Source organism: Oratosquilla oratoria, chromosome 23 (genome assembly GCF_046742065.1).
Source record: "Oratosquilla oratoria isolate Oo_2021 chromosome 23, ASM4674206v1, whole genome shotgun sequence".
NCBI classification, from domain to species: domain Eukaryota; kingdom Metazoa; phylum Arthropoda; class Malacostraca; order Stomatopoda; family Squillidae; genus Oratosquilla; species Oratosquilla oratoria.
The window spans coordinates 9,351,425-9,377,977 of NC_134799.1; the positions used below are offsets into that span (position 1 = coordinate 9,351,425).

The window sequence follows — 26,553 nt, forward strand, 5'->3', positions numbered from 1 at the left end:
TTGTATTTACCTAACTGTAGTATAGAGGAAAGGAGTGATGCTTGTTGGGTCCTATCTCCTGCTCTCTAATTTATCATACCAAGCCTCAAGTTCTGTGCTGAGCTATTTGTTAGTCATCTGTATATGTGACAGCTTTGATGTTATGCTCTTGAGTTGTAGTGGAGAGGCCACTTTTGAAGAAACTGAATAGTAGAGATAGTATTACTCCTTGGAGGACTTCACTGTACAATCTTCTGTTCCCAGATAGTTGGTTGTTCTGGGATACTACATACTCTATTCCAGTTTAGAAGTTTGCTGCCCATTTCTTGTCTTTGTTGTGGATGTCAGCCTCCATGATCTGTTTTGGGTGGATGTGTCTAGGAACTATAATAAATCCTTATCTAATGTCACTGCCAGCATTACAGTTATTTCTGGTGGTGCTTCATTATATTCCTCAGGTATATGATAATGATGTTTGAGTAGTGTGCTAGTGAAGTGGTTCTCTTTGAACCTAATTTGACTTTGGGAAGTGGCCAGTTGTGTTCCGATTCTTTTCAAGATCAGTCTATCAGTTATGATAAAGTGCATAGGAGGGAGATTAATTCTGGCATTATGAGGGGTTTAATTAACTCCAAGATGGGAATTGTGTGTATTCTTTTCCAGGTTGTAATTTTGTTGTACCTCTAGGAGTGGATGAACATTGTCAGGGGATTTATTGCTATTAGGCCTAGGTGTTTTAGATGGAAGTTTGATATCATGGCTGAGCCTTCTACATGAGTTTCCACTTTTATTTTTATTCATTTTTTTTTACATCTTTGTTGGAAAAGGGAGGAGTGGCTTCTACGTCTGGTTTCATCTTGCATATCTTCTTGTGTTTCTATCTCCTGTAGCTGTAGGTTTGAAACTTGTTTAGGAGAAGTGCTTGTGAATTATGTTACACTGTTGTTTTGGTAATGGAATTTTCCCTAAAGTTGCACAAACTTTCACGAGTAATAGGTTATCTATATATTTATTTTTGTTTCTACTCCACATTTGTTTACTTGTTTCCCATCTATAATTACTATTTTCTCCAGTTTTCTTTACTTTGTTTATGGGCCTGATCCAGAGACTAGGTGCCACATCTTGTGGGGGGGTTGGGGTTTTGAAGTATTTTGTGGTCAGGAGTCCTCAGATCTTCTCTTGAGGTAAGCCCCATTAGGTCTCTGTCTTCTCCCAGTTGGTAGTGCAACCTCTTACAAGTGTGTCACAATGACCAAACCCTTACACATAAAGCAGCTGGAGCAAATTGAGGAAAAATTTCCAAATTCCAAAATTCCAAAGCGCCAATGCAATATCATTAAAGAAAACTTTTCTAAAACAAGTTTCATACCCACAACTCTATTAACTAACCTACCTCCTGCACCACATGATACATCCAAATAAAAACACAATAGCAGGATCATGATACACACACTCCAACATCAACCCCCTTACACCTTACTTTATCAAACCTTTCCAGACATTAGCAACATGAACCCTCCTATGAGAAGCAAAAAACACACTAGGATAACTGTATTCAGGTCACTGTCCAGCACTAGGATATCAATACAAAATAGGCCTGGTTACAGGAACGAGCTGCCCCAGATAAAACCATCACACAGATGCTGAACACCTCATCTTACATTGCCCCACCCCAGTCATACCCAGACAACAAAATGCTTCTTCCTTGAATGACTTATGGTTAAAATCCAGTGGCTGTTCTGATTACCTGGGATCCATGGATTTCCTGCAAGAAAGATCTGGGGCAACAGAATGATTGATTCTTTCATTTGATTTGTTTTGCAATATTTCTATTTAATTCTTTTCCTTGTTCTGTGGAATTCACTTCTCTTTTCAGGTCCTTTTTCTTTTTGATAAAGGAGGGCATCTCTAGTGATTAGTTGTTGTTGTTTTTCTGTTGGCTCTCAGAATGTGTTACTTGCTAGCTTTCAGTATGGTTTTTGTGATCTCTGCTCCCTTTTCGATGGATGGATATTAGAATTTATCAAACTTCTCCATTTTCTTTTCTCTTTCTCCCAGCATGTTTGGAGGAGAGTGAGAAAAAAAAAAAAAAAAAAAAAAAAATATATATATATATATATATATATATATATATATATATATATACACACACACACACACACACATATATATACATTAATACATATACCAACAGCTCTTTCCCCCTTACAAGGGAGGTAGCCAAAGTCTAAGGCATAAATCCACTTCCACCCATTTCATCCCCACATACTCCACTCCCATTCACCATCCGCTCCCTCCCTATTTTCTTGGCTCCTCCTGGATGACAAGTCATCCCTGCATCTCGCCCACTGCCCTGGGTCAGAAGCAATGTAGCAAGACACAGCACATCCACAGCAAGGCCATTTCATTTAATTGGCAAGCATCCACCCTCTCCATTCACTCATGCTGAAAGAGAGCAGATGGGGAGAATCCCTTCAGGCCACATCAAAATATCATTCACACATACTCCCTCATACCCCACCCTCCCTTCCATGCATCACAGCATCCCCCATATACAACCATTCTCCACTCACCCCTATTTTGTCTTCTCCCTTCTTTCAACAGACATTCCCCTCTTTCCCAATGCCCCTTTAACATTTTTTAATAATAATAATAATAATAATAATAATAATAATAATAATAATAATAATATTGGAAATGAGCAATAAGTCTGAATTATTCTTTGGGAAGTGAATCCTTAGCAGAATATAAAGGCAAATTCACCTTGTCTTCTCCCCCTTAAATGCAGAGATGTTAGCAGTAAATAACATATATTGAGGATTTGATGGAACCTGGGAATGTAAAGCTACAGAAAATTTCACAGAATTATGATGCCACAAAATTTAATCTGCCAAACACAAAACTCTCACATAAGTACCCTTAGGCAAGGAAAACAAAAACATACCCATGTTATTTTCATGTGCTTCCATGCATTTAGAGATGAGTTTCATATATGTGTCAAATGCTTAACATCACATCTTTCTATAGCATTATATCGAAATTCAAATAGCATTTAGTTGTGGTGCACATCCTGTTTACAGTAATTTAGCCAGTTTCTAATCAAAATTGCCATCTCCTTTAATGTCACACCAACAGTAACAGGCATTTCCAGTCAATACAGCATCAAATCTGCTATAAATTGTTTCTTTTGTCAAAGTTTGAAGTGACAACAGCAAAATATGGATAGGTTTATTGTATTCATTTGTATCAGTCAGCCAATCTGTTGCACCAGGTCTCTTGCAGGAGACCCACAGCTCCCAGGCAACTGGCAAAAGCCACTGGAATGGCCCATAAATCACTCAAGGAAGAAGTATTGTGTTGATGTCTGGTTGACTATAGCTATGGGGGTGGGGGGGTGAAGCAGTGAAAGATGAGGTGTTCTGTGTTCACTGTGTGATGGTTGCATCTGGGGCAGTTTGTTTCTCTAGCCAGGCCTGTTCTGTTCTGGAACCGTCTTTGTGTTGGACAGTGAAGTGCATGTTTTGTGATTTGCATATGAATGTTTTTTTTTGTTTTGTTGATGTATTGTGTGCTTCAGGTGGTAGGTTGCTGTAGATGTTTGAGTAGCATGCAGTTGGTATGGTGTGTTAAACTGGTTGTGCTTGTGTGATGTAATGAGATGGACGAATGCAGTTGAGGGCCCTTGCAAATAACTGTGTAACAATCATTTTCATATGGTGTTCTATAGGGAAAATTCTGGTTTCAGAGTGCAGAGGTTCTACTGAGGTGGTTTTGGTGCATCCTTTTATTATGCTCATTGCTTTGTTTTGTATATCTCATGAAGAGTCTGTGTTCATCTTTCTGATAGTTGGGAACTGTACTGTGGAATCATAGTTGAGTGTAGTTCTTAAGAGCTGTTTGTAGGCTGTGACTGGTTTCCTTCTGCTGTCCAAAGCCTGCACTTGCAAATAATTTGACTAAGTTTATTTTCTTGCTGATTTTTACTGTCAGATCTTTGATATGCAAGCTGAAGGTCTTGCAAGTACCAACAATGAGTGCAAGACTTCTTGGGTTCTTTTCCAATAAAAGGTTTTGTCCACTCAATTTTAATATTGGGTGTTTCTTTGAATCATGACTGTCTGGAGTGAACAAGGTTACCAATGATTTCTGGGGTGAAGCTTCCATTCTATTATTTCTAGTTTGTTTACATATGCTTGGGTATTCTTTGCCATTATTTTGTAGTTGTTTTTAGGTCACCTACATAATACTTTGATGTTATGTTCTGGATCTGGTGTTGGGAGGCCTCTCAGGGTGGGGGTGGGGAGTGGGAGGGGCTCCACTGTAAAGTCATTTCTTGTTGCTGCTGTGGATACCTTATCACTACAATCTTTTTTGCTAGCACATGTTTAGGAACATTGTCAAATGCCTTGTTTACATCTACTGCTGCTAAAACTATTCTTTTTTGGTGGATTTCTTGAATACCTCTAGCACTTGTTGGGTAATGTTTGTGAAAAGTGTGATGGTGGAGTGGTCCTCTTTGAAATAATGTTGGTTTGGGGAGGAAGGTGAATTAGTAGTTTCTGGAATTTTGCTTCCTCTTTGATCTGCAGTTTGTGTGTTTAACCAAAGGGGCTGATGTAGTGGGTAGTATATGCGTGATGTGGTGGGTAATCTGTGGTGGGTAATCTGTGATGTCGGTAATGATTTTCTTTATCTGTGTTTGGAATGTAAATATTTTATGTTGTCTGTTACCATTTGTTTAGTTGTGTACTGATGTTATGAGTCCACCTTTATGCTGTGCTGTCTTCACTAATTGTTGTGTATATGGTGAAAGTGGGTAATGTGGATTATGGTGTTAGTTTAGTGTCCTGCATCAGTGCTATGTGTATGCTGCATTTGTGTGGAAATTGAATCAGCTATTTGTATTCTTTTGCAATACTATTTATGTTCATTTAAAAGTATGTTTAAAGTGTGTTCTTGTGCTTTGTGGTACAAGTGTTGTGGTGGCTGCACCATCAACTTTTTGCTTTGTTAAGTGTGATGCATTTGAGGCGGACCCTAGCGTAACATGTGCTACACTTGATGGATGTGTGCAAGTAATTTATAGGTTTCGTGCATGTGGGACACGTGTATGGACCTGGGTTAGTTGCCGTCTCAGGCTTGAAGGAAATGTGGGAAAGTTACCACTGGAATATGGACTTCTTAATTAATTTAAATATATATACAGGAAAGATATAGGGTGTTCCATAGCCTCTCTTATTGTTTTTGCCAATTTTCTTCCTTCTCCTTTAAGGCTTTCTTCAATATATGACTCAGTTCCTCTCACTAGCCGCATCTCTTGGTGTGACTTATTTCATTCATTTAAGAGTGAAATGATATAATTTTATTTCATAGAATATTATTGGGTGTCATCAGTATGTGATGTCATAACCCTAAACTTGTATGTTTCATTTCCACTGTTTTCAGCAGTCATTTACTGAAGTAAGTTTCTCAACAATGATTCATATGATCCAGTCAAGAATTCACTTTGTTTTTAGTATCTAATCAAAAAGAAACACAGCAGGTAATATACACATATTCATTTGAATATTCTGTTCACAAGGAAATATTGCATTTCACTGTCAATAACAACTGTCCTTGGAGAGTGTATTGAGCTGAAGAGGCATCATGGAGGTAGTAAAGGAGAGCTTTAAGTTGGGTAACAGAAAATGGGGCTAGATACAGGCAATTATTCTATCTATATACCAAGGGCTTTTTCCCCCTTATAAGGGAGGCAACCAAGTCATAAGGCAAGTACCCACCCCCATCCTCCACCCTTTCCCACACTCATCTTAGCTCCTCATGGATGACAGGTCATCCCTGTATCTCACACACTGCCCTGGGTCAGAAGTAATGCAGCAAGACACAGGCAGTAATTAACTGACCATAAGAATTTTTAACAATCGTTTTATGTCATAAGCATGGAATTCAGAATCAAAGAAATATCTAATGGTAAAGCTGAATGGCTAACTCTTTCCATTGGCCAAGAGCTCTGAAATCACAGGGCTAACTTTGATACAGTTCTTTCAGTCCATACAACATCTCATATTCATTTTCAAAATTTGGATGGGAAGGCCTGATGTTGGAGTTACATGTTTGCAAATTTCCATCTTATATAATGAACTAGCTTTGTTATATCAGTGGGCAGTTCACAAGGTATATGACATTTGTTATATTCTGAATTCCCTTGGCTGAAGTTCATTTTCCACACTTGGCTCCTGGCATATATACAATCTAGATTTTTTTTGTAACAATTTGGAGTTCTCCTTATCTTCAACTCTTCTTATAATCGTTGCACCATCTATAAACAGCTATGTAATTGGTAGTTGCTGATGATATCTGCAAACATGCTAGTGTAACTTGTCAAACCTTCAATTGTGTCTTATCCATTGATCACAAATATTATGGGTGCTAGTATCTACCCTTGTAGGACTGCTAGTCACTCCCTTCCATCCCAGCATCTTATCCTTTACAACTGTTCTCATGTAAGTCTCTCAGGAAATTCCTTCCTTTGAATTAATATCCCTTCATTAGTTGGTAATCTATTCATTCATCAATAAATTTCTCCCCCTTATAAAGGGGATAGCCAGCCAAGGCATGCACCCACTCCCACCCATCCCATCCATTACCCATTTCCCTTCCATCTTAACTCCTTGTGGATGAAGGATCATCCCCGTCTTCCATCCACTGCCCAGGTCAGAAGCAATGCAGCAAGACAGCACAGCCACAGCATGACCTGCCACTTGATTTACACAACAACCCTCTCTCCTTGTCCCTTCATGTGAAAATGGAGAACTTGTTTGAACTCTCCATCCATTGCCCCAGATCTCTCTTACAGACAACCCACAGCTCCCAAGTAACCAGCAATAGCCACTGGACAGGCCCATAAGTCACTCAAGGAAGAAATATTGTATTGTTGTCTAGAGATAGTGAAGGGCCATGTTGGATGAGGTGCTTTGTGTCCTCTTTGTGATGGTTGCATCTTGGGTAGTCTGATTCTGTGTCCAGGCCAATTTTATGTTGCCACTGTCTTAGTGTTGGATGGTATCCTGAAAGCATATATGCTAGTGGTTCTTGCTTCTCTTGTGAAGGATTTTTCTATGAGGCTGAGATTGAGGAGAGGAGGGGGGAGGGGGAGTTGGTGGAGTGATGAGTTTAGTGGTATGTCCTGAGAGCTTGTTTTGTGATCTGGGAGTGAATGTGTTTTTGTGTGGATGTACTGCATGGTACACAAGTGTTATATTGTTAAACGTATTTGAGCAGCATACTTTTGTTTTGTTTTATATTATCATAATATTGTTTTTACATTCAGCTAGTTGTGCTTGTGTAATATAACCTAAAAATGAGTTATATAAACATTGGCTATATGAACCAAGGTCCAATGAAATGCTGGGAGATAATGTTTGAAAATTGTGTTCCTAAGACTACACAGCATGCTCCCAGCCAACTTAAATGGCATTGAAAAAATGAATGAATAAAACAAATAAATAAAATAAAAAATAAATAATATTGAAAATAAAATAAATACCAGTAAATACAAATAATGAAATAAATATAATCTAATTGAGGTGCTACGATCAAGAACAAAAAAACTGTAAATCACGGAAATAATATGTACGACAAATTAGTGAAGAACAATAATACATTACAAAAAGTTAATGAGGTCAGAGTGAAAAATATAAATACTGAATATCCTTGAAGAAAGTAAGAAACAAAGCTCAAAGGTTCATGAAAATAAAGGTGACGGCACACTAGACATTTCTCACTAGCATGCTACTCACTTTTGCTACTTGCATTGCTAACAAAATCTTGCGTATCTGCCACAAGGGAAACATTTTGCTGGTGATTTTTTGGCTAGTGGTTAGCAGTAGCCAATGGAGAGGAAAAAAAAAATAAAAAAAAAAATAATAATAATAATACTTAAATAAGTGTATAGAGACAAAGATAGATAATAAAAAATAAAATAAAATAAAAATAAATAAATAAATAAAATACTTAAATAAGTGTATAGTGACAATAAAAAAAAAAAAAAAAAATCATGTACAAACAATATGCCTGCTCAATTCTATATTTTATGCATACACCCCATGAATGGTGGCTCAATTAAATACTAAGGTTAACAGTAAAACTTGCTGTTGGTCTTCCCAGCATGCTATCCACTTTACCCCAGTAGCATACTACTCAATTTGGATAGCAAAAATAAAAGCAAATAGCAAAAACAAGTAGCATGCTAGCAAAAAATGCCTAGTGTGCCGCCATCTTTAATCTGACGAGGACCTGGGATAGGTACCCGCATGAGAGGGTTCTGCAAATTGGATGTCAGAGCAGTCTTCTTGCCATAGGCTACATCTTCAAAATCCATCAAAATCCTCATCTCCATTTTGAAGTACATCCCCCAAAGACTTGTGTCTAGAGACAGAACATTATCCTTATAGTACGTATATGCACCCTAGTGGCAAGTTCTATAATTAAACTACAAACTTGTCCTATTTTGTAATGCAATTTCTCCCCCCTCCTGTGATAAACTGGCAAAATAAATCACGAACAATCTATTTTATTATCAAGCAATCATATCATCTTAGTTTGAATATACAAAGTATTGTACTATATTCTCCCATGTTCATTATGGGAGGGGCGAGATAATGCCGTCAGTAGCTGGACATGCCCCAAGGGATTATCATACAGTAACAGTCTCTGGACTGTAAGCTGACAATATAGAAACACTCCCACACAAATATTTCTCCCAAAAGATATTTCTGGGCGGGCCTCAGGACTGCTGCCAGCTGCTTTGGAGCAGCTGGTTTCCTCTCATTGACACTTGAAGCAACAACTATTCCTATTGATCTGACATATGTCCTGTTAAACAATTTCACACATGGCTATACACTGTTTTGATATGGTATTCTCATCAATACCTATATACATATGTACACACACACACACATATATATAATATATATATTATATATATATATAAAATATATATATAATATATTACATACATATACATATATAATCATAATATACTTACAATCATGAATGTGGATATGACAAATATGCATTTAATAACACTGTTCTTGTGAACAAGTTTGTCACTCTTTAGCATGTACACATGTAAACTAACACAAACATTATAACCTACAATTACAAACTTTATCTGGCTTATCAAGCATACATCCAGCTAATACAATTATTTAAACATCACTGAAGATGTACCTGACGTCTTCTCTGCAGTACTCCTTACCTGATGTATTTGTAGCCGATTACAAATTCCATAGGTGTCCGATTCAGCTGGACTGGCCAACGGCGCACCAGAAGTGAAGGAGGGGGGAGGGGCTTCCTTTACTATTACTACCAGACAGTTACTACTACTCAATTTGCACGAGTCTTAACGCATTCTCCGGATATTGTTTATACACTGACAAGCCCAGAGGGCACTGTTATGCGATGTCTTATAGAAAATCCTGTCTGTTTCGACAGCAAGGTACTGTCCAGTGCTTAGTGGTACACTAGAGAAACCTTTAACCAGATTGGCCAGACTACAGTAGCTTTACCTAAACTGCTGTTCCAACCTTTCACTTGTAATATGTTGTCTTTCAGCCACCCACTATTACCTTATTCATAGTTTCAAATAGCCGAGATGTTCATGTCACAAAATGATACGTCTTTTTTACATGGTAAATAACAATTCGGAGCAAACACACGATTTTTTTTTGCAAAGTGACGATATAACTACCATCGAAAAGTCCACAGATACACTAACAAATCTGACGACATGATTACCACAGGTACTGTTAGGGTCAAAAGAGCATCTTAAGCATGCAAGAAAACACAAAAATTTAATATATTATGCAATATTTCAAATAAAACTGAAACCAGTAGTGTATAGAAATAAAAAATACATTCATAAGAGAAGAATTAAAGATATGAGATAACAAAAACCGTATATTTGGTTACCAAAATCTTATCAAATAAAATTTAAATATACTCATCAGATTTATCGAATAAATCATGTGTCAGAAAAAGTAACTTATTCTACAATTATCAGACCAAATGCTAACTTCACACAGATTGTAGAAATTGTTTCAATATGAACCATGCATTTGTTTACATTCTCCATAGAGAGTATTGGAACAGTCAGCTGATGCACTTGGCAGAGGGAAGGTTTGAGAACCGATTTGCACTTACTTGGACTACAGCTCAGATTAAGTAACCCTGCAAAAGCTTGATTGCACATTGCTGCAAGATGCATAGGGTATAGGTCTGGAGGAGGTGGTTGGAGCTTGTAAGAGGCGATGACAGTGCTGGGTGATGGTGGGATGGCGCCTTGGGGCTCGGGTGCGAGTCCCGGGGGCAGTGGACCATAACATTATACTTGGGGTGGGTTACCTACTGTAGGCAACTTTCAAGACGAAGACACGTCTCATTCTACACTGAGAGACTCATAGGAGGTAAGTGTGTGTCCAAAGCTGCACATAAATGTATATAAGATGCACAAGAACAATGTGAAGTGCCGTGCATGCCTTGTGAAGTTCCCTGGGTGTGCCGAGCACGATACAGACACTGACCGTGGCTCTAGAATCTTTTGCATGCTTCAGAGAACCGCAGGGATTAAGGTGAGGAGATTCCAGGCAGCCAGTGTCCAGCCACAAGGTCCCTGGCCTTCTGACAGGAAGCCAAGCCCCCACCAACCACCATAACCTTGGTTTAACACTTTGACTTCTGCTCCAAAGGTATGTGATGAATGTATTTTCTCAGTTAATGATATTGTGAGGTTGTGCACAAGCCATAATGTTCTTGTTAGTGGTCTGTGTTAAGAAAAGACTACTTTGTTTGATGGGCAATGATCTCTTGATATTGTGTGCTTCATGCTGTATAGCTATGCTCAGCGAGCCTTACCACTGTACAGATCAACTTGGCCAATGTTCTTCCTCTTTCTCTTGGTTTCTTTACAGAAGTTTCTTTTATACTTAGGCATACATTTACATATGCATGGATATAAGGGGAATTGGAGTGTATGATTGTAAGATATAAATTTATATAACAAGATATACGTGAATATACACTCCTATAGACATATGTGTATATCCATAGACTCATATATAAGGGGACCTATACTTAATATCTTTATATGATTACATGTAGGTAGTTTATGTAGGCCTTATGTATATATATACATACACACATTTGTACATACATACACATGTGTATACACATACACACACAAAAGTACACACATAAACACAGACACACACAAACACAGGCACACATATACATACATATGTGTGTGTGTATATATTTTTAGATTAGTTTTAAACCTGATCACCTGTTATTTTGAACTCACTGAATGTGCATAATGATGATACATTTCTGTGGTTTATGCTTACTTGTGTGTCTGTATGCATGTGTCCTGAATGACTCCAGGATTAAGATTTGTTTTGCTGGCATACTGAACCCAACCATACCTTGTGGTTTCTACTTAGCTTAACCAAGGAAACCACAACTCTTGAGCAGCATTGCATTGCCTACAACAGTAATGAGTTATTTAATACCTGTAGGTTGATTTTCTTTATCATTCCTTATGTGTCTTTCTGTTTCCCCCTCATCCCTCACTCCTCCTCTCTCTTTCCCTCACACTCTCCTACACTCCTTCTCTCTCTTTCCCTTCCCCCCTCTCTCTCTCTCTGTCCAATTTCTCTCTCTCTCTCTTTCTATATAGATATATATATATATATATATATTATATATATATATATATATATTCTCCTTTTTCATGTTTCTTTCATTCTCATTGTAGTCATCACAATATCTTCCTAAAATCTATGATGAGCTTGTATAATTTCTAGTAATTAGTTGAATATTTTGTTGTTCTGTTGCTACACTAGAATAACTACAGAATAGGCCTGGCTACAAAAACAAAAAGTCTCAAATGCAACCATCACATAAAGACACTAAATGTTTCATGTTACTCTGCCCTACCCTAGCTGTACCCAGACAACAACACAATATTTTTTTCTTTCTTTCTTTGAATAACTTATGAGCCAGTCTGGTGCCTGTTGCCAATTATCATTTAAGGTCTCATTTACAACTGATGAATATTCGGACAACACATCTGTAGTTTATCATTCATGTGTCACATAATAGACATAGATTTCCAGAAGTAGAATTTTGTGTTGTGTGTAGGATCTCTTTCAGAAATCCATACCGGCAAGTACCTTAATGTTTAACACAATGCTGGATGAAAGGACAAAAAAGTATATTATGCACACTGTGTAGTGAGAGATACAGGTGCAAATATATAAAAAAAAAAAAAAGTATTATTTTTGTTTGGAAGACAATTTTGCACATCAGATTCAACCAGTAGATTGCTACTCATATTAAGTTATATCTATATATACATACATACATATACCTATGGCTTTTTCCCCTTTACAAGAGAGATACCCAAAGTCAAAGGCATAAATCTACTTCCGCCCATTTCATTCCCACTCATTCCACTCCCATTCACCACCCCTCCCTCCCTCCCTTTCTCTTTTTTGGCTCCTCCTGGATGACAGGTCATTCCTGCATCTCGCCCACTGCCCTGGGTCAAAAGCAATGTAGCAAGACACAGCACGTCCACAGCAAGGCCACATGAATGATATTTTGACACAGCCCAAAGGGATTTCACCCTGTCTTCTCTATATACCAAAGGCTTTTTCTCCTTTATAAGGGAGGTGGCCAGGTCAAAAAGCAAGCACCCACTCCCACCCATTCCACCACCCTTTCTTCCTTCTCATCTTAGCTCCTCATGGATGATGGGTCATCCCTGTATCCTATCCACTGCCCTGGGTCAGAAGTGATGCAGCAAGGCACAGCATTGCTTCTGATCCAGGGTAGTTCATAGTTGCCAGTCATTAATGAATGTCACATGACTGGTCCATAGGTGGTGGAGAGGAGGATATACCAGAAGGTGCATCACTCCAACTGAAGCTGTCACCTTTGCCCTATGTGCTTAGATTGTTGGGCCAGGTAACAGTTATTGCTGGGAATTAGAGAGGTTGTTGGATATGGACCCACAACTAGGAAGATGCTAGACTCGTATGCTTCTATGATGTCAAAGGCTAAATCCACTCCCACCTATTTCATCCCCACATACTCCACTCCCATTCACCACCCCTCATGGATGACAGGTCATCCCTGCATCTCACCCACTGCCCTGGGTGTTATTAACCACTTCAGTACGACTCAAATTCTCGCATCCAGCATCGGCTGCCATATGTATGATGCATCACACAACTCACATTATAAGATATAAAGTCACTGCTGCATTACTCATTCTCTTGTACTTTGAGTACTAATAAACACAGAAAACATGGTCAAACCAGTTCAAAGAATCTGGGGATAAATTATGTGCAACTACAAAAAAATATATGTATCATCAAAATGCTGACGCTGGCATCCTCATGTACCCACTCGCGCCTCATGATGCCTACATTAGCGTCATTGTACCTAAGTGGTTAAAGGCTTTGATTTAGCCACCACCCTCATAGCAAATGTAACTATTTATGGAGCAATTTTACATTTTATTTTATGCTTCTGTTTCATTCTTCTGAGTGGTGAGTCAGGTTTTTCATCTCTTGTTTCCAGAAATTGTTTTAATTTTCATAAAAGGTAAAACATTTATTATTATTTTTCAGCTATTTACAGACTTCACCATGAGTGGACAACCTCTCACACTTCTGACAGATTCAGAGGTGCTGGAGAGCATAACCAACATATCCTTATGGTTAGAAACACATAGCCATGCAGGTCCACAGTAAGTTGAACCTTTTTTTACATACTAGAGTTAAAATGAAAGAGAACTTTGTTCTTATACAGTAGGCTCTCATCTCATATGAATTTGAATTTTATGTAGCATTCAAAAAATGTGAGTGGGTGGCAGTGAATTGAAGAAGAATTGTAATATATAGGATAAGAGGTACTCGTGGGATCTGTTTGAAGATAATATCTGTTGACTGTAATGGCAGAATAAACACCATTTGAAGACCAAAAAAAAATTATAAACGCATTTTTGCTCATTGGTGCTTTATCAAGTACAAAGGTGTAGAATACAAACACTTGTATAAAAGCCTCAGAAGGACAGTGAAGGGACAAGGAAGGTCATAGGGTCAGGGCAACTCACATTTTCACTGAGGGAAATAAATGAATTTATGGGAATGCAGTGCCAAACTTGTCATTTTTCTGTTCTATAATGTATGATCTTCTAATAACTACTGCCTCATAACAATTCCTCCTTATTTTGTTTATTTCGCATGTAATTAACTCTGCCTTGTTCTCGGTCCTCCTGAAATTCGCTCAATATACCTCAACATTCCACAATCTTTTTGCTAGTCGTTCTTCACTCATTCTTTCCATATACCCAAACCATCATGCCAACAATAGCACATTAGATGCAAAATTTGGTAAATTTGTAGTACACCTACCATTGGGGATTAAATTGAGGGGTGATACAAACATGGTTTTGTTTGTAATGCATAATGGTTGGCATGAAACTACTATTTTCTAGGTGAGTTACCTGTAATGTATTGATTTGAAGTGTATTTAGGGGTCAATTTATAGTTAAGTGAGACCTGAATATGTGGAACGTGTTATTAACTATTTCAAAGGCTTTCTCCCCATTATAAGGAAAGTGGTAAAATTGTAGCTTACATCCATATCATAAACAAGTAGATTTGCCAACTGCCCCTCCCATGTACATTATTTTTTTTATATAATCATTCACATATAATTAGAACTCAACATGAAAGGAGAATCCACTGTATTATCTAGAATAAAGATATATGGGTGATTACTTTGTGGATACATACATACATATACCAAGAGGATTGCAGTTAGCAATTGAAATATATAGTTTTGCTTACTCAACTCTTTCTTTCGTCTGACTGTGGTGTTAGTTGTGATATACCAAAGGCTTTTCCCCTTAGAAGGGAGGTAGCCAAAAAACAAAGGCATAAAAACAACTCCCACCCATTCCATCCCCAACATACTCCACTACCATCCACCCCCTTCTCTTCCTCTTAAAGCAGTGTAATTTATAATTTCCAGGCAGACCCCAGAAGAAATCATAGTTGAGGATCTAGCCATAGCAATACCTGGAGAGTGTTTGTTCCAGGAACTGTATGAGGAAAATGAAGAAGCTTCTCGTGAAGAAGAAAAGGGGATCTTAGTGTATACTGATAGCACTGAAGGTATGTTATATTTGTAAGGTTTTTATTTAATTTGCATTTAGAATGACAAGAGAAGTAAATGATAGGGTTGGGGTAAGGGAATAAAACTGGAGAAAATTGGTCAAAAGTAGATGATTAACAGATCTGCTTGAAGATCTATGTATCTTTATACCCTTAGGCTTCTTCCCCTGTATAGAGGGGGTAGCCAGCTAAGGCACACAATCAACTCTACCCATCCCACTCCCATTCATCATCCCTTCTATCTTAGCTCCTCTTGAATTAAGGGTCAACCCTGTCTCATGTCCACTGCCTGGGTCAGAAGCAGTGCAGCTAGACACAGTACATCCACAGTAGGGCAACCCTCCTTCCTTGTCCCCTTGTGTAGAATATAGAGAAGATGGGGGAAGGATCCTATTGGACTGTGTCAAAATATCATCCATACACAACCATTTTCAACTCGCATCTATCCCTTGCCTGCTCAACAGACATTCTCCTGTTACTCAAAGCCCCTTTCACCTCATCCATCCATCTCATTTTAGGTTATCCCCCCCAAGGGCTCAATCCATCCACTTTTGCTTTCCACACTCTTTTTGCTGATCTTTCTTCACTTCTTTTCACGTGCCCAAACTTTCCAAATACTCTTTCATTAGCCCTAATTGCCAGCTCCCTTTCTACCCCTGCTCTCCTCCTCACCTCATTTCTCACTCTATCCAACTTTGTAACCCCCACCATACTTCTCAGACACTTCATTTTAGATGTTTAAACTTCTTTCTACATACATATACACAAGTAGAACCCCCCCCCCCCCCAGCAATGAGCCACTGATACACCCTGCTCACTGTCCTGGGTCAGAAACAATGCAGCAAGACACAGCACATCTACAGCAAGGCTGCTCCATCCAATTGGTGACCTCCATCCCCTCATGCAGTAACATTGAGGACGAGAAATCCCTTCAGGTTGTTTCAAAATATCATTCACATATAACCACTCCCTTTCCCCCACCCACTTCCTTCCATACATCACTGTATCACAGAAACTTCTTTCAGGCTCCTAGATTCCATGTCTCTGCCTTATATAGTACAGTATCATAGGCACAATCACCACTTCATATAGTCTCCTCTTTGCATCTATTCCCAGATGCCTATTTTTTATGACACTTCCATCCCACAAGATGTTTACTTGCTTATCTCACTCTGTGAATAAAAAGGAAACAAATATGTTGAATCAGGACAGGAGTGGAGGAAAAGATACTTGAGAGGGAAGGGACTAGGTGACAGGATGGAATAGAAAAGGAGTAGAGGGATAGTGTTTGCTAAGGATGAGAGGATGAAGGAATATTTGGGTAAGGGTATGATATTTGTGTAAGTACATGTATCTTCTCTTTTTGTTTAGTTTTTAGATATATATGTTGGCTGTTTGCAAATAATTTTTTTTTTTTTTTTTCCACCAGAAAAATACATGTGGCTAAAAGGTGATTGGTACCCCTTGGAAACAGTCTTGAATACTGTTGGAAATAAGAATGGATGGGTTAGGGTAAGTTAAAGAAGTGTGGATTCAGACATTTGATCTCAGTGAACACCTGAACATATAAAAAAGAACAGCACTGTAAAAATAAGGTTCTTAGAATTATTTTTATTTATATATTTTTTTTGTCCTTTAATTTCAGACAACAAACCTTGGTGGTCGTTTGCTTGTTTTGAGTCTGACACAGCTGGATTATGCTGCACGTGAAGCAGAGGCTGAAGTTCCATACGGATGTTGTCCACTTTCAGACTTTACATACTTGTTATGGCAAGATCAGCGTCCTATTGGAATGTGTTCAATTAAACGTAAAGGTATGGAATGCAAAGGAGACTCTTGCTTTGCCATCATATTTTAATCAGTGGAAAAGAAATATTTTGTAAACATGTGTATGTTAGGACTAGAAGTTAGCTCTACCATAATCTCTCTGTTCATCAGGCACAAGTATATGGGGAGGAGAAGATGTATATGCCTGCGACACACTGGATACATTGTATGTACGTCCATGTGAGCGCCGGCGAGGTCATGCACTCTCTCTACTGCATACTTTAGCTTTAAACATACCACCAGGAGAACACCTAGGACTTTCACACCCTGTTTCCCTGAGTATGTGCAAAGGTGGGTAAATTATTAGGTCTATTGAATTGTATTTGAAATGTTTGTTATTGATTTTTTTAAGGTAGTATTTCATCCCATATATGCAAACTGTTAGGTTTACATTACTGTACCTATATACCAAGGGCCTCTTCCCCCACATAAGGGAGGTAGCCAGGCAAGGCTTCCACCCACCCCACCCATTTGTTTCCCTCTTGTGCAGGAAGATTGTGATTAGAAAGAAAGGGAAAAAAAAAAAACGTGGCCCAATGGGATGCTCTTCTCGATCTGTAAATTATGTTGAATATATTTCCTTCTTCATCTAAATCCAGTCGTATTTTCACATTTCAGTTCTTCTAAAATTCATCCAGCTGTACCCAGAACTCCGTGATGTTTTGTGGACTTTGGACGAGGACGGGGAAGTCAGTGGCACTGTAACCCTCATGCTTGGGTCTCTTATGATGAGAGGTGCTCTCCAAGGTGCTGGGTCACGTCTTCCCCCTGCTGGAGCCACCCCTCCCCACCAGGCTCAGCAGGCCATGGAAGAAGCTCAGCAGAGTATTCAGCAGACTCAGCAGGCAATGGAACAGTCGCAAGATACAGCAGAGGGAGATGAACCTTGTGACACATCCTAGATGTTGTATGGATTGACTTAGTTATTGTGTTTGAGGAGTGCAGGTATGAAAGGCTGTGCTCATGTACCCAGATTTATAGAACAGAGAACAACTTTTATTGCACGTGCTCATGGTTATACTCATCACTCATGCAAGTTCGTCTTAGTGCAAAGCCTGTTATTCAAGAAATGTTTGTGTTATTGAGTGGTTGTTTGGTGAACTGGTATGGAATGCTTGATCCATCCAGCACGTACTGGTTGCATAAGACTTGGTTGCACACTTACCTTGAGCCAAACTGCTCCTTTCATGTATGTACACAAATTCGTAGCCCCAACATCTTATTATGTAGATGATAATGGGCTTTAATGGAAGATGCTGATGAAGGTGCAAGAACTGAAGGTGCTTTCATCTGAGCTGGTATATTTAAAATATTTTGGGCATCATATTTGTAACAATAATGGTGATGTACCAAAATTCATAACCACCAAGTTGTACATGAAGGCAGAGTAGTTGGTACAAGCTAAGAAATGTTTTGAATGGTTGTGATTATCCCTAAGTTTTCTTACAGCTTTGTCAGATATATCCATCCTGTTGTATAATCTGCCTGCCAGCTGATTCTGGCTCGTTAAATATAGAAATATTTGTAAAGTCCTAATTCTCAAGAAAAAATAAAAATCCCATGCATGAGATGGTTTGATGTGGATTCTTTAGTATTTTGTAGCCATTAATTTATTTTCAAACCTTTCCCACTGCATGAGTAATTATGATTGACAATTATTTGATAGTGGAGATGTGATTCAGGGAACGAGTATCGGAGTTGGATAGGATGCCGCTGTTGCAAAAACTGTGAAGGCTTGACAGATAATTGTAGAGCTTAGTAGATTAGGTAAATGATAAGCAGTCATTTTATTTAGTCTAAGGGAATTTGTATTAATTTTGTAGTTTTAGAATGTTGTGTACCTGTAGGCAACAGTTTTCTGCTGTTATCAGTTTAATTATATAGGTTAAATAAACAAGATTTTTTTTTCCCTTTATATTAGAACCATTTAAAAAAAATTGTAAATCAATTTCACCCATTCGGTATTTGCAACAAGGACTAAACAAGTACATCTTTCCGAGGCTAAATTTGCATGAAGTTATAAAATGTCACAGCAAGGACCAACAATGTGTGTGTGCTTGTGATCGTCTTATGAGATGGACATCAAAATCACCTCCCTGCAGCCCCTCTTTAAAACTCGTAAACATTCATACATCTATCTGGAGGTGCAACCCAAGATCTCTCAATCAAATCCTATCTATATACCAAGGGTTTTTTTTCCCTTATAAGGGAAGTAGCTAAGTCAAAGGTACATACCTTCTCCCATCCACCACCTGTAACCCCCTCTTATCTTAGTTCCTCATGAATGACAGGTCATCCCTGTACTCTGCCTTGGGTCAGAATCAATGCAGCAAGATGCAACACATACACAGCAAGGTGACCCTCTTCGCCCTGTTATGCAGAAAAAGAGAACACTGAGATCCTTTGGACTGTGTCAAAATATAATTCACACACTATTATCCCCTACCCCTCCCCACCCTGCATAACATTATCATCTATACACAGTCACACCCCACTCATCCCCATCTCCTGCCCTCTCCCCCCCCTGCTTAACAGACACCCCTCTCTTGATGAATGCCCACCCCAACCCCATCCATCCATCCCATTCTTGGCTGTCCCCTCAACATCACCAGCCCACTCCCGCCCTGCACACATCTTCTATTAATCCTTCATCACTCAGACCCTCCGACTGTCCAAACCATCCCAATAATCCCTCGCCACCCCCCATCTACCATCTCCCTTTCCACTCCTGTTCTTCTCCACACCTCTCTTCTCACTCCATCCAACCTGGTAACCTCCACCATACTTCTTGGACACCTCATCTCAAACACACTTGTATTTCTCCTCTCTGCCTCCCTCAAATTCCAAGTTTCTGCCCCTTTACAATGCTGTTGACACAATCACCTCCGTAAACCCCCTCCCTGCATCCGCTCCCAAATACCCATTTCTCATAACACTTTTCAATCCCCTAAGGCACTTACCCGCCTCCCTCAATCTACAACCCATCTCCACTCCTCCCCTTCCTGCCCCATACAACCCCAATTACCCAAAGCTATCCACATCCTCCAGCCTCCCTCCTCCCAGACTCGCCCCCCTTGCACATCTCATCACCTTACATTTACCCATATTTACTTTTATTTCTCTCTTATTACACACCCTCCCAAACTCTGTCACTAACTCAATCTCTCCTCTGACTCCACAAGTGCAGTGTTGTCTACAAACAACTGGCTCACCTCCCATCTTTCTCCATTTTCTTCAACCATCTCCAGTCCTGCACCACCCATCCATGTACACACTGAACAACCATGGCAACATGACACATCCCTGATGCAGTCCTACCCTTACCTCAAACCACTTTCTCCACTTCCTACCTTAACACAGGCTCCTACTCTTGCAAGAACTCTTGAGTGCCCCCGACAGCTTTCTCCCAATCCTACACATCTGCAAAACCACCTACAGTGCACCCTGTCACAAGCATTTTCCAAATCCTCGAAGGCCTAAAAAAACACCCTTACCCTTTCCTAAAGCTCTCTCACATATCCCCCTCCACGACAAAAGTCCAATCCATGTAACCCCCACCCTTCCCAAACCTACACTGCTCTCCACCAACCACTCCCTGTTCCTCTCGCAATCCTCTCAATCAAAACACACCCATTAGCTTTCCCAACCACACTCAACAAATTGATCCCTCTGAAATACATGGGCACTCTACCCTCCCTTAGACACATGTTATAAAAATATTTGGAGGTAGTATCATAATATTAACAACAGCTTTTAGGACAAGATATTCTCTCTTTTAAAAAAGAAGAAGAAAAAAATATATACTGGAATTATATTTTCCAGCACTATTTAGGAAATAAAAAAATTCTTGTGCAACCTAATGGACCCATTATTTGATTTTATTTATAATACTATTATCTTTTGAGGAATGCCATATAGAATATTGACACACCATGTGTATACCCTGAATAAAAAATTCTACATAACTTAATATACCAGTAATGTTCAACCAAGCCCATGTAGCAAACTCCACAGCTTGCCATTTGAATAAGTGTTTTGCTTAACATACATAAAACTTCAACCTTCAGATTTAAACAATACAAATAAATGCTCCATTCCATTCATAAATTATTCCAAGTTCTACTTCCTTCAACAACCTGTTCATATATGCTCCACTTGCAACTATAACAAAAGCAGGATTTTGAAAGATATAGAATAAAGATAAAATCTCGTATAAATTTTCAGCACAGTCCGTAAATTGGCAAGATATTAACAAGAAAGTTCTACTCTGCCACATCTTTTATTACATAAAAATTCAGTGGCTCAATTTTGTTTATTCTCAAGCAGATAGACTTCTACATGTATACGTACATGCACACACAAAGAGCATTGCTCCTTTCCTGTATACTACAAATAGGTAAATACACATGTATGCAAGCATACACATACATACATACATACATACACACACACACTACACATATATGTTTCAGCTATACAACCCCTTTTATAAGGGGATAGCCTTTAGAGTGTATTTACAATAAGGTAAATATGCACTCTCTCTCTCTCTATAGACTGTTATCCTCTTACAACAAACAACGCTTAGTCGAAGCATGTACCTACATCATCAACCAATCAATCTGTGGCCCCAGGGGATCCATGGGTCCTAAGTAACTGACAACAGTCGTCTCCACAAGTTACAGCACCAAGGGTACCCATATTATCTGTCTACCTATATACCAAAGGCCTCTTCCCCCTTATAAAGGAGGGAGCCAGGCAAGACATTATGAAAAAGAAGAGGAAGAAAAAGAAAAGAAAAAAAAAAAATACTTCCATCTCATCCATTTAAAGCTATGAAAAAATATATAAATTTCTATATCATCATTAATTTGCACAACAGCAAAAGTGCTATGCATTAACCACCAATCACAATTAGTTTGATACAAACGATCCATCCAGTGGATCAATTTCAGCACAACCATTGCTCTCCGATCCATCTTCACGTTAGCGCTACCCGTGTTGTGTTTGGCAAAAGAAGGACAAGTAATCCTCCAACTGCAATAAAAATATTTAATTTTAGATGGCTTGAGTGGAAGATTAAATTATGTTAAATTTTGTATATCACACTTGTATAAAAAAGACAACAACAACAAAAATAAAAAATAAAATAAACAAATAAAAAATAAGGACATTATGTATGTGACTTACAAACTAGGAACCCTGATACCAGTAGTATGGGTATTGCACAATAAACATCCAGTAAGTAGCCAAATATAATGCTGCCTATGATGGCACCAACACGGGCAGCAAGTAGGGTAACAGCCAATGCAGTTGATCTGTAAAATAAAAATATCTTAGCATGACAGAATATATGTACACACATATACCAGGAAACCTTTCCCCCCATAAAAAGGGTGGCTGAATCAAAGAGTACATTCTATTCATTTACCTATACACCTTTAGGCTTCTTCCCCCTTATACACCATACTTCTCAAACACATTTAAATATTTCCTTTCTGTCTTACTGAAATTCAAAGTCTGCCCATACAGTGCTGTAGGCACAAACACCCTTCCATTCAGTCTTCTCTTTGTGTGCATGGCCAAAATCCTATTTCTCATGTCACTTTTCATTCCAAGATATTTACTTGCTTCCCTTACTCTACACTTTACCTTCAACCCCACTCCTCCCTTTCACCTCAATTTAGACGTGCAGCCTCAGGACCCAGACAAAGAACCTCTATCAACTTCAACTGTATTTCCTTAACTTTTTCACTTAGAGTTGACAACTGGCAACTACTTCCCTCCTATTACTACATAAGGTGTTGACATAAAAATTGTTCCACACTAATACAACACAGACAATAGTCCAAAGTTTCTTCACGGAGAGATGGGAGGGTCTGACAACTGTTGCCGTCCACTGAGGCTGTAACTTTCCAGTCAATGAAACTTGAGGCAATAGTTATTGCATTTTATCAGATTACAATATGTTCTCTACTGTATTTTGGTAGTATCAGGATAGAATATATATATATGCTTATTTAAGAAATGGATAGAAATTTATGTTTGAGTTTTTCTATGATTGTTAAACAAGGTCTCTACCAATTCAATGTTGAATGACTCCTACTTGATTATCTGCTATTCAAACTACTGTAACATGAAATCATATTGTCCCCAGATTATTTGGGAAGATTTGTAACACATTAAATTTAGAAACAAAATAAGAGAATGAATATTTCAATATATACTGAAATATTTGTAAACATACCTGAGATGGGTTGGAAATAGCTCAGCTCCTAAACAGTCCAGAGCATTAAAGCCCATGGTGGTGACAGCACCAAATATACATCCCAAGATAAGGTTGTGTAAACTAGTTTGAACCAAGTAGATACCAAATGCAGAAACACCAGCAAGTGTCATACTCAGAACTGAAACATAAATATCATTCAAGTTGAATTTAAAAACAGTGTGTGTATTGCAGTATTTTCATTACAGGCATGATGTGAAGCATATTTCAGACAGGATTAAGATGAATGGATGGGGTAAATTGAGCTTTGGATGCACGAATTAGGTCTGATGAGAAGGGAAGGAAGGGTATGAGACAGGAATGACTGGAGAGAGACTTTGAATGGAAATAGGGGCAACATGGACTAAAAGGACATTCTCATCTGCTTTACAGATGAGTATATGAGGGGGGAAGGTGGTCACTGTATGGTGAAACTATCTACCTATATATATCAATAGGCTTCTTCCCCCTTATATAGGAAGTAGTCAACCAAGGCATACACCCATCCTCATCCATCCCACTCCCATCTGTCATTCATTTCCTTTTTATCTTAGCTCCTTGTGGATGAGGGTCATCCCTGGTCCCTGCTTAGGTCAGAAGCAATTCTGATATGGTGAAACAATTGGGATAAGGTAACTGCAGCTGTCAGATCCTGCTGTGGTAGAACAGTGCCTGGCTGCAGTGCTTTTAACTTACTCTCTGGTAGGGTCATGATCTTCATACCCAAAATGCTGATAAGTGAGGGGTGGTTGAAAAGGTTTTATTAATTTTCAATATGGGTGTGCTTTGATTTAGTCTTCTCCTTATAAGGGAGAAAGGGCCTTTGATATACAAATAAGCATAACTTACTGAGGAAAAATTTTCTTCCAAACTTGTCCATGTGAACAATAGTCCAAACGTTGGCAGGCAGAGGAGCAATTGAAGTGATAAGTATGTTGACAAGTGCTTGATAATTTACTTCATCCCCTTCATCTTCTTGACACACTTGCTTTGCTGTTGAATTTAAATTCATGTGTGTCATTTCACAAACACTGGCCTGAAAAAAACAAACACTTCATGTAAGAATTGATCTTCCCATCTGAACAACAGTACTCAAGTAGCATGTGACAAGTACATTTGTCCCTCATCACTTTGGTGTTGAAAAATAGTTTGTTAAGCGAAAATGTATTAAATTAATTCCATTTTCCCATTGACTCCCAGTGTTTGAGTGTTGTCACACAAAACATAAACTACCACATAGCTGCTGTGCATACACCAGAACTTTTTAGTTGGTTCTTTCATTGACTGTATTCATAAATTAATTTTATTTGTTGGTTGTGAATTTGTCTTTTTGATTTTTTCATGTTTTAATTTTCGTAAATACATACATACATATACCAAGGCTTTTTTCCCCCTTACCATGGGGGTAGCCAAAAAGGACAAGGCACAAAAACATTCCCACCCATTTCATCCCCGAAAACACTCCACACCCTTCATTAAGTGAACCTATGTTAAACAAGGGACAAGTGCATCAGTACCGTATTGCTAAATTTCAATCACAATATGTACATACAAACATACATACCATGGGCTTTTTCCTCCTTACAAGAGAGGTAGCCAAAGTCAAAAGGCATAATTACACTCCCACCCATTCCCTCCTTCCCATCTCATCTCCTTCTGGATGATGGGCCACTCCTGCATCCCACTCACTGCTCTGGGTTAGAAGCTGTACTTCCTGAAATCTTTAGACATTTTCTTTTTCTAACTTGCTCCTATGACCCCATTTGTCTTGTCCTAGACCATAGTTGCTGTCAATGTTATCTGATACCTTTAAAGTATTGAACACAACTATTAAGTTGCCTCTTACTCTTCTCTCTTCCAGTGTGGGACTGTTTCTGTCACTAATTTGTAGTAATAGAAAGAAGGGATCAATTACCTGACTGTCAGTTCTACTTATGTGAAAAGTTAGAGGAAATGAAGTAAAAACTATCTATATATCAAGGACTTCTTCCCCCTGACATACATTTTTCTGAATCCTCTCTTCCTCAAGAGGACAGAGTCCACTTGGCCAGACTATGGTTCAGCCACCAACCATCCCTTCTAAATTACCAGAGATGGATGAATGCATTGTGGATATCTGTCCAGGATGTAACACTTCACCCCATACTATTCAACACATTATGGAAGACTATTGTACACAATTACACACACTATCGACACAACATATATTCTACAAGGGATTTATGGGAAAACCCCTTTCCAGCCATGAGGTTAATCAGGGAGACAGGACTGCTAAGCCAGACAGCCTAGCAAATGTTATAATCATCATAATCCACCTTATAAGTTAGGTAGCCAAAGTCAAAGGCACACACCCACTCCCACCCACCACTCTTGTCTCCCTCTTATCTTAGCTCCTTGTACATGAAGGGTCATCCATGTCTCCTGCCCTCTACTCCAAGAGAATGATGCTACTTTTGTACTGCGACTATCCCTCTGTTATGCTGTTCCCTCTTAAAACTGTCCTGTACCACCTCTTTGACAATATTTTTTTTTCTTTTTTGTCTCTGTCCCCTGTGGTATGGGGAGGAAAGAATTCTGCCACTATGTTTCCCATGTGGGTTGTAAAAGGCAGCTAAGTGGGGCAGAGTTATGGGGCTAGGTATCCTGCTCTCTGTAAATGTAAAAAGGTAGTAAATAAAAAACTGAGAAATTTTAAGTCCAATTTAGAGACCCACTGCCATCCCTTCAGGTCTGTGCCTCCAGATGAAGTGACTTAAGGGCTGAACCAATAGCTGTGGGATTTTAAGTTTCTTCAGTGATCCTTTTGAAGTGCATTTTTCATTACAAATTTTCTATTATCATCAGGAGATAGGGGTGAATGGACAATGGTTGTGTATGGATGACATTCTGATACAGCCCAAAGGGATTTCTCCCAGTCTGCTCTATTTTCTGCATGAGGGAATGGGGGAGATGGGGTTGCCATGTAAATGAATTGGCCCTGCTGTGGATGTGTTGTATCTTGCTGCAATACTTCCAACCTAGGCAGTGGGCAGGAGACAGGGATAACCCTTTATCCATTAGGAGCTGATACGTGGTAAACAAGGGTGGTGGATGGGAGTGGAATTAATGGGAATGGGTGCATGCCTTTGATTTGGCTACCTCCCTTATAAAGGGGAGGCCCTTGGTATACAGATATATCACTCCCAAATCCCTTCCTTCGCTTTTGTATTTATATCATTCATTGCCCATTCTGTAGAG

At 38.9% G+C, this 26,553-nt stretch overlaps 3 protein-coding genes across 9 annotated transcripts in view; 1 reads left to right on the forward strand and 2 right to left on the reverse strand.

Moving 5' to 3' along the window:
• The window catches only part of LOC143037958 (tyrosine-protein kinase CSK-like), a 712,082-nt gene extending 702,322 nt beyond the window's left edge, over window positions 1-9,760 (reverse strand). For both annotated transcript variants that reach the window (XM_076206677.1, XM_076206678.1), the window contains exon 1: window positions 9,242-9,760. The gene's annotated coding sequence lies outside the window, so the exon portion shown is untranslated. The remainder of the gene's footprint in view (window positions 1-9,241) is intronic.
• Window positions 9,761-10,112: 352 nt separating this feature from the next.
• On the forward strand, window positions 10,113-18,586 carry LOC143037960 (protein FAM169B-like). Of its 3 annotated transcripts, none has more exons than XM_076206688.1 (8): window positions 10,113-10,448; window positions 10,577-10,730; window positions 13,677-13,795; window positions 15,085-15,227; window positions 16,657-16,739; window positions 16,873-17,041; window positions 17,166-17,345; window positions 17,673-18,586. In XM_076206688.1, exons 3-8 carry the CDS (start codon window positions 13,695-13,697, stop codon window positions 17,954-17,956), a joined length of 960 nt encoding a protein of 319 aa, XP_076062803.1. In that variant the 5' UTR covers window positions 10,113-10,448; window positions 10,577-10,730; window positions 13,677-13,694; the 3' UTR covers window positions 17,957-18,586. The 3 variants fall into 3 exon arrangements, with proteins under 3 accessions (XP_076062803.1, XP_076062804.1, XP_076062802.1); XM_076206687.1 differs by having other exon boundaries at window positions 10,114-10,448; window positions 10,596-10,730; XM_076206689.1 differs by lacking the exon at window positions 10,577-10,730.
• A 262-nt stretch (window positions 18,587-18,848) lies between these two features.
• The window catches only part of LOC143037959 (synaptic vesicle glycoprotein 2B-like), a 53,869-nt gene continuing 46,164 nt past the window's right edge, over window positions 18,849-26,553 (reverse strand). For all 4 annotated transcript variants that reach the window (XM_076206683.1, XM_076206682.1, XM_076206685.1 and 1 more), the window contains exons 10-13: window positions 24,166-24,352; window positions 23,299-23,458; window positions 22,242-22,369; window positions 18,849-22,088 (exon numbers count right to left, since the gene is read on the reverse strand). In XM_076206683.1, the coding sequence (XP_076062798.1) occupies window positions 22,033-22,088; window positions 22,242-22,369; window positions 23,299-23,458; window positions 24,166-24,352 (531 nt within the window). In that variant the 3' untranslated portion in view covers window positions 18,849-22,032. The remainder of the gene's footprint in view (window positions 22,089-22,241; window positions 22,370-23,298; window positions 23,459-24,165; window positions 24,353-26,553) is intronic.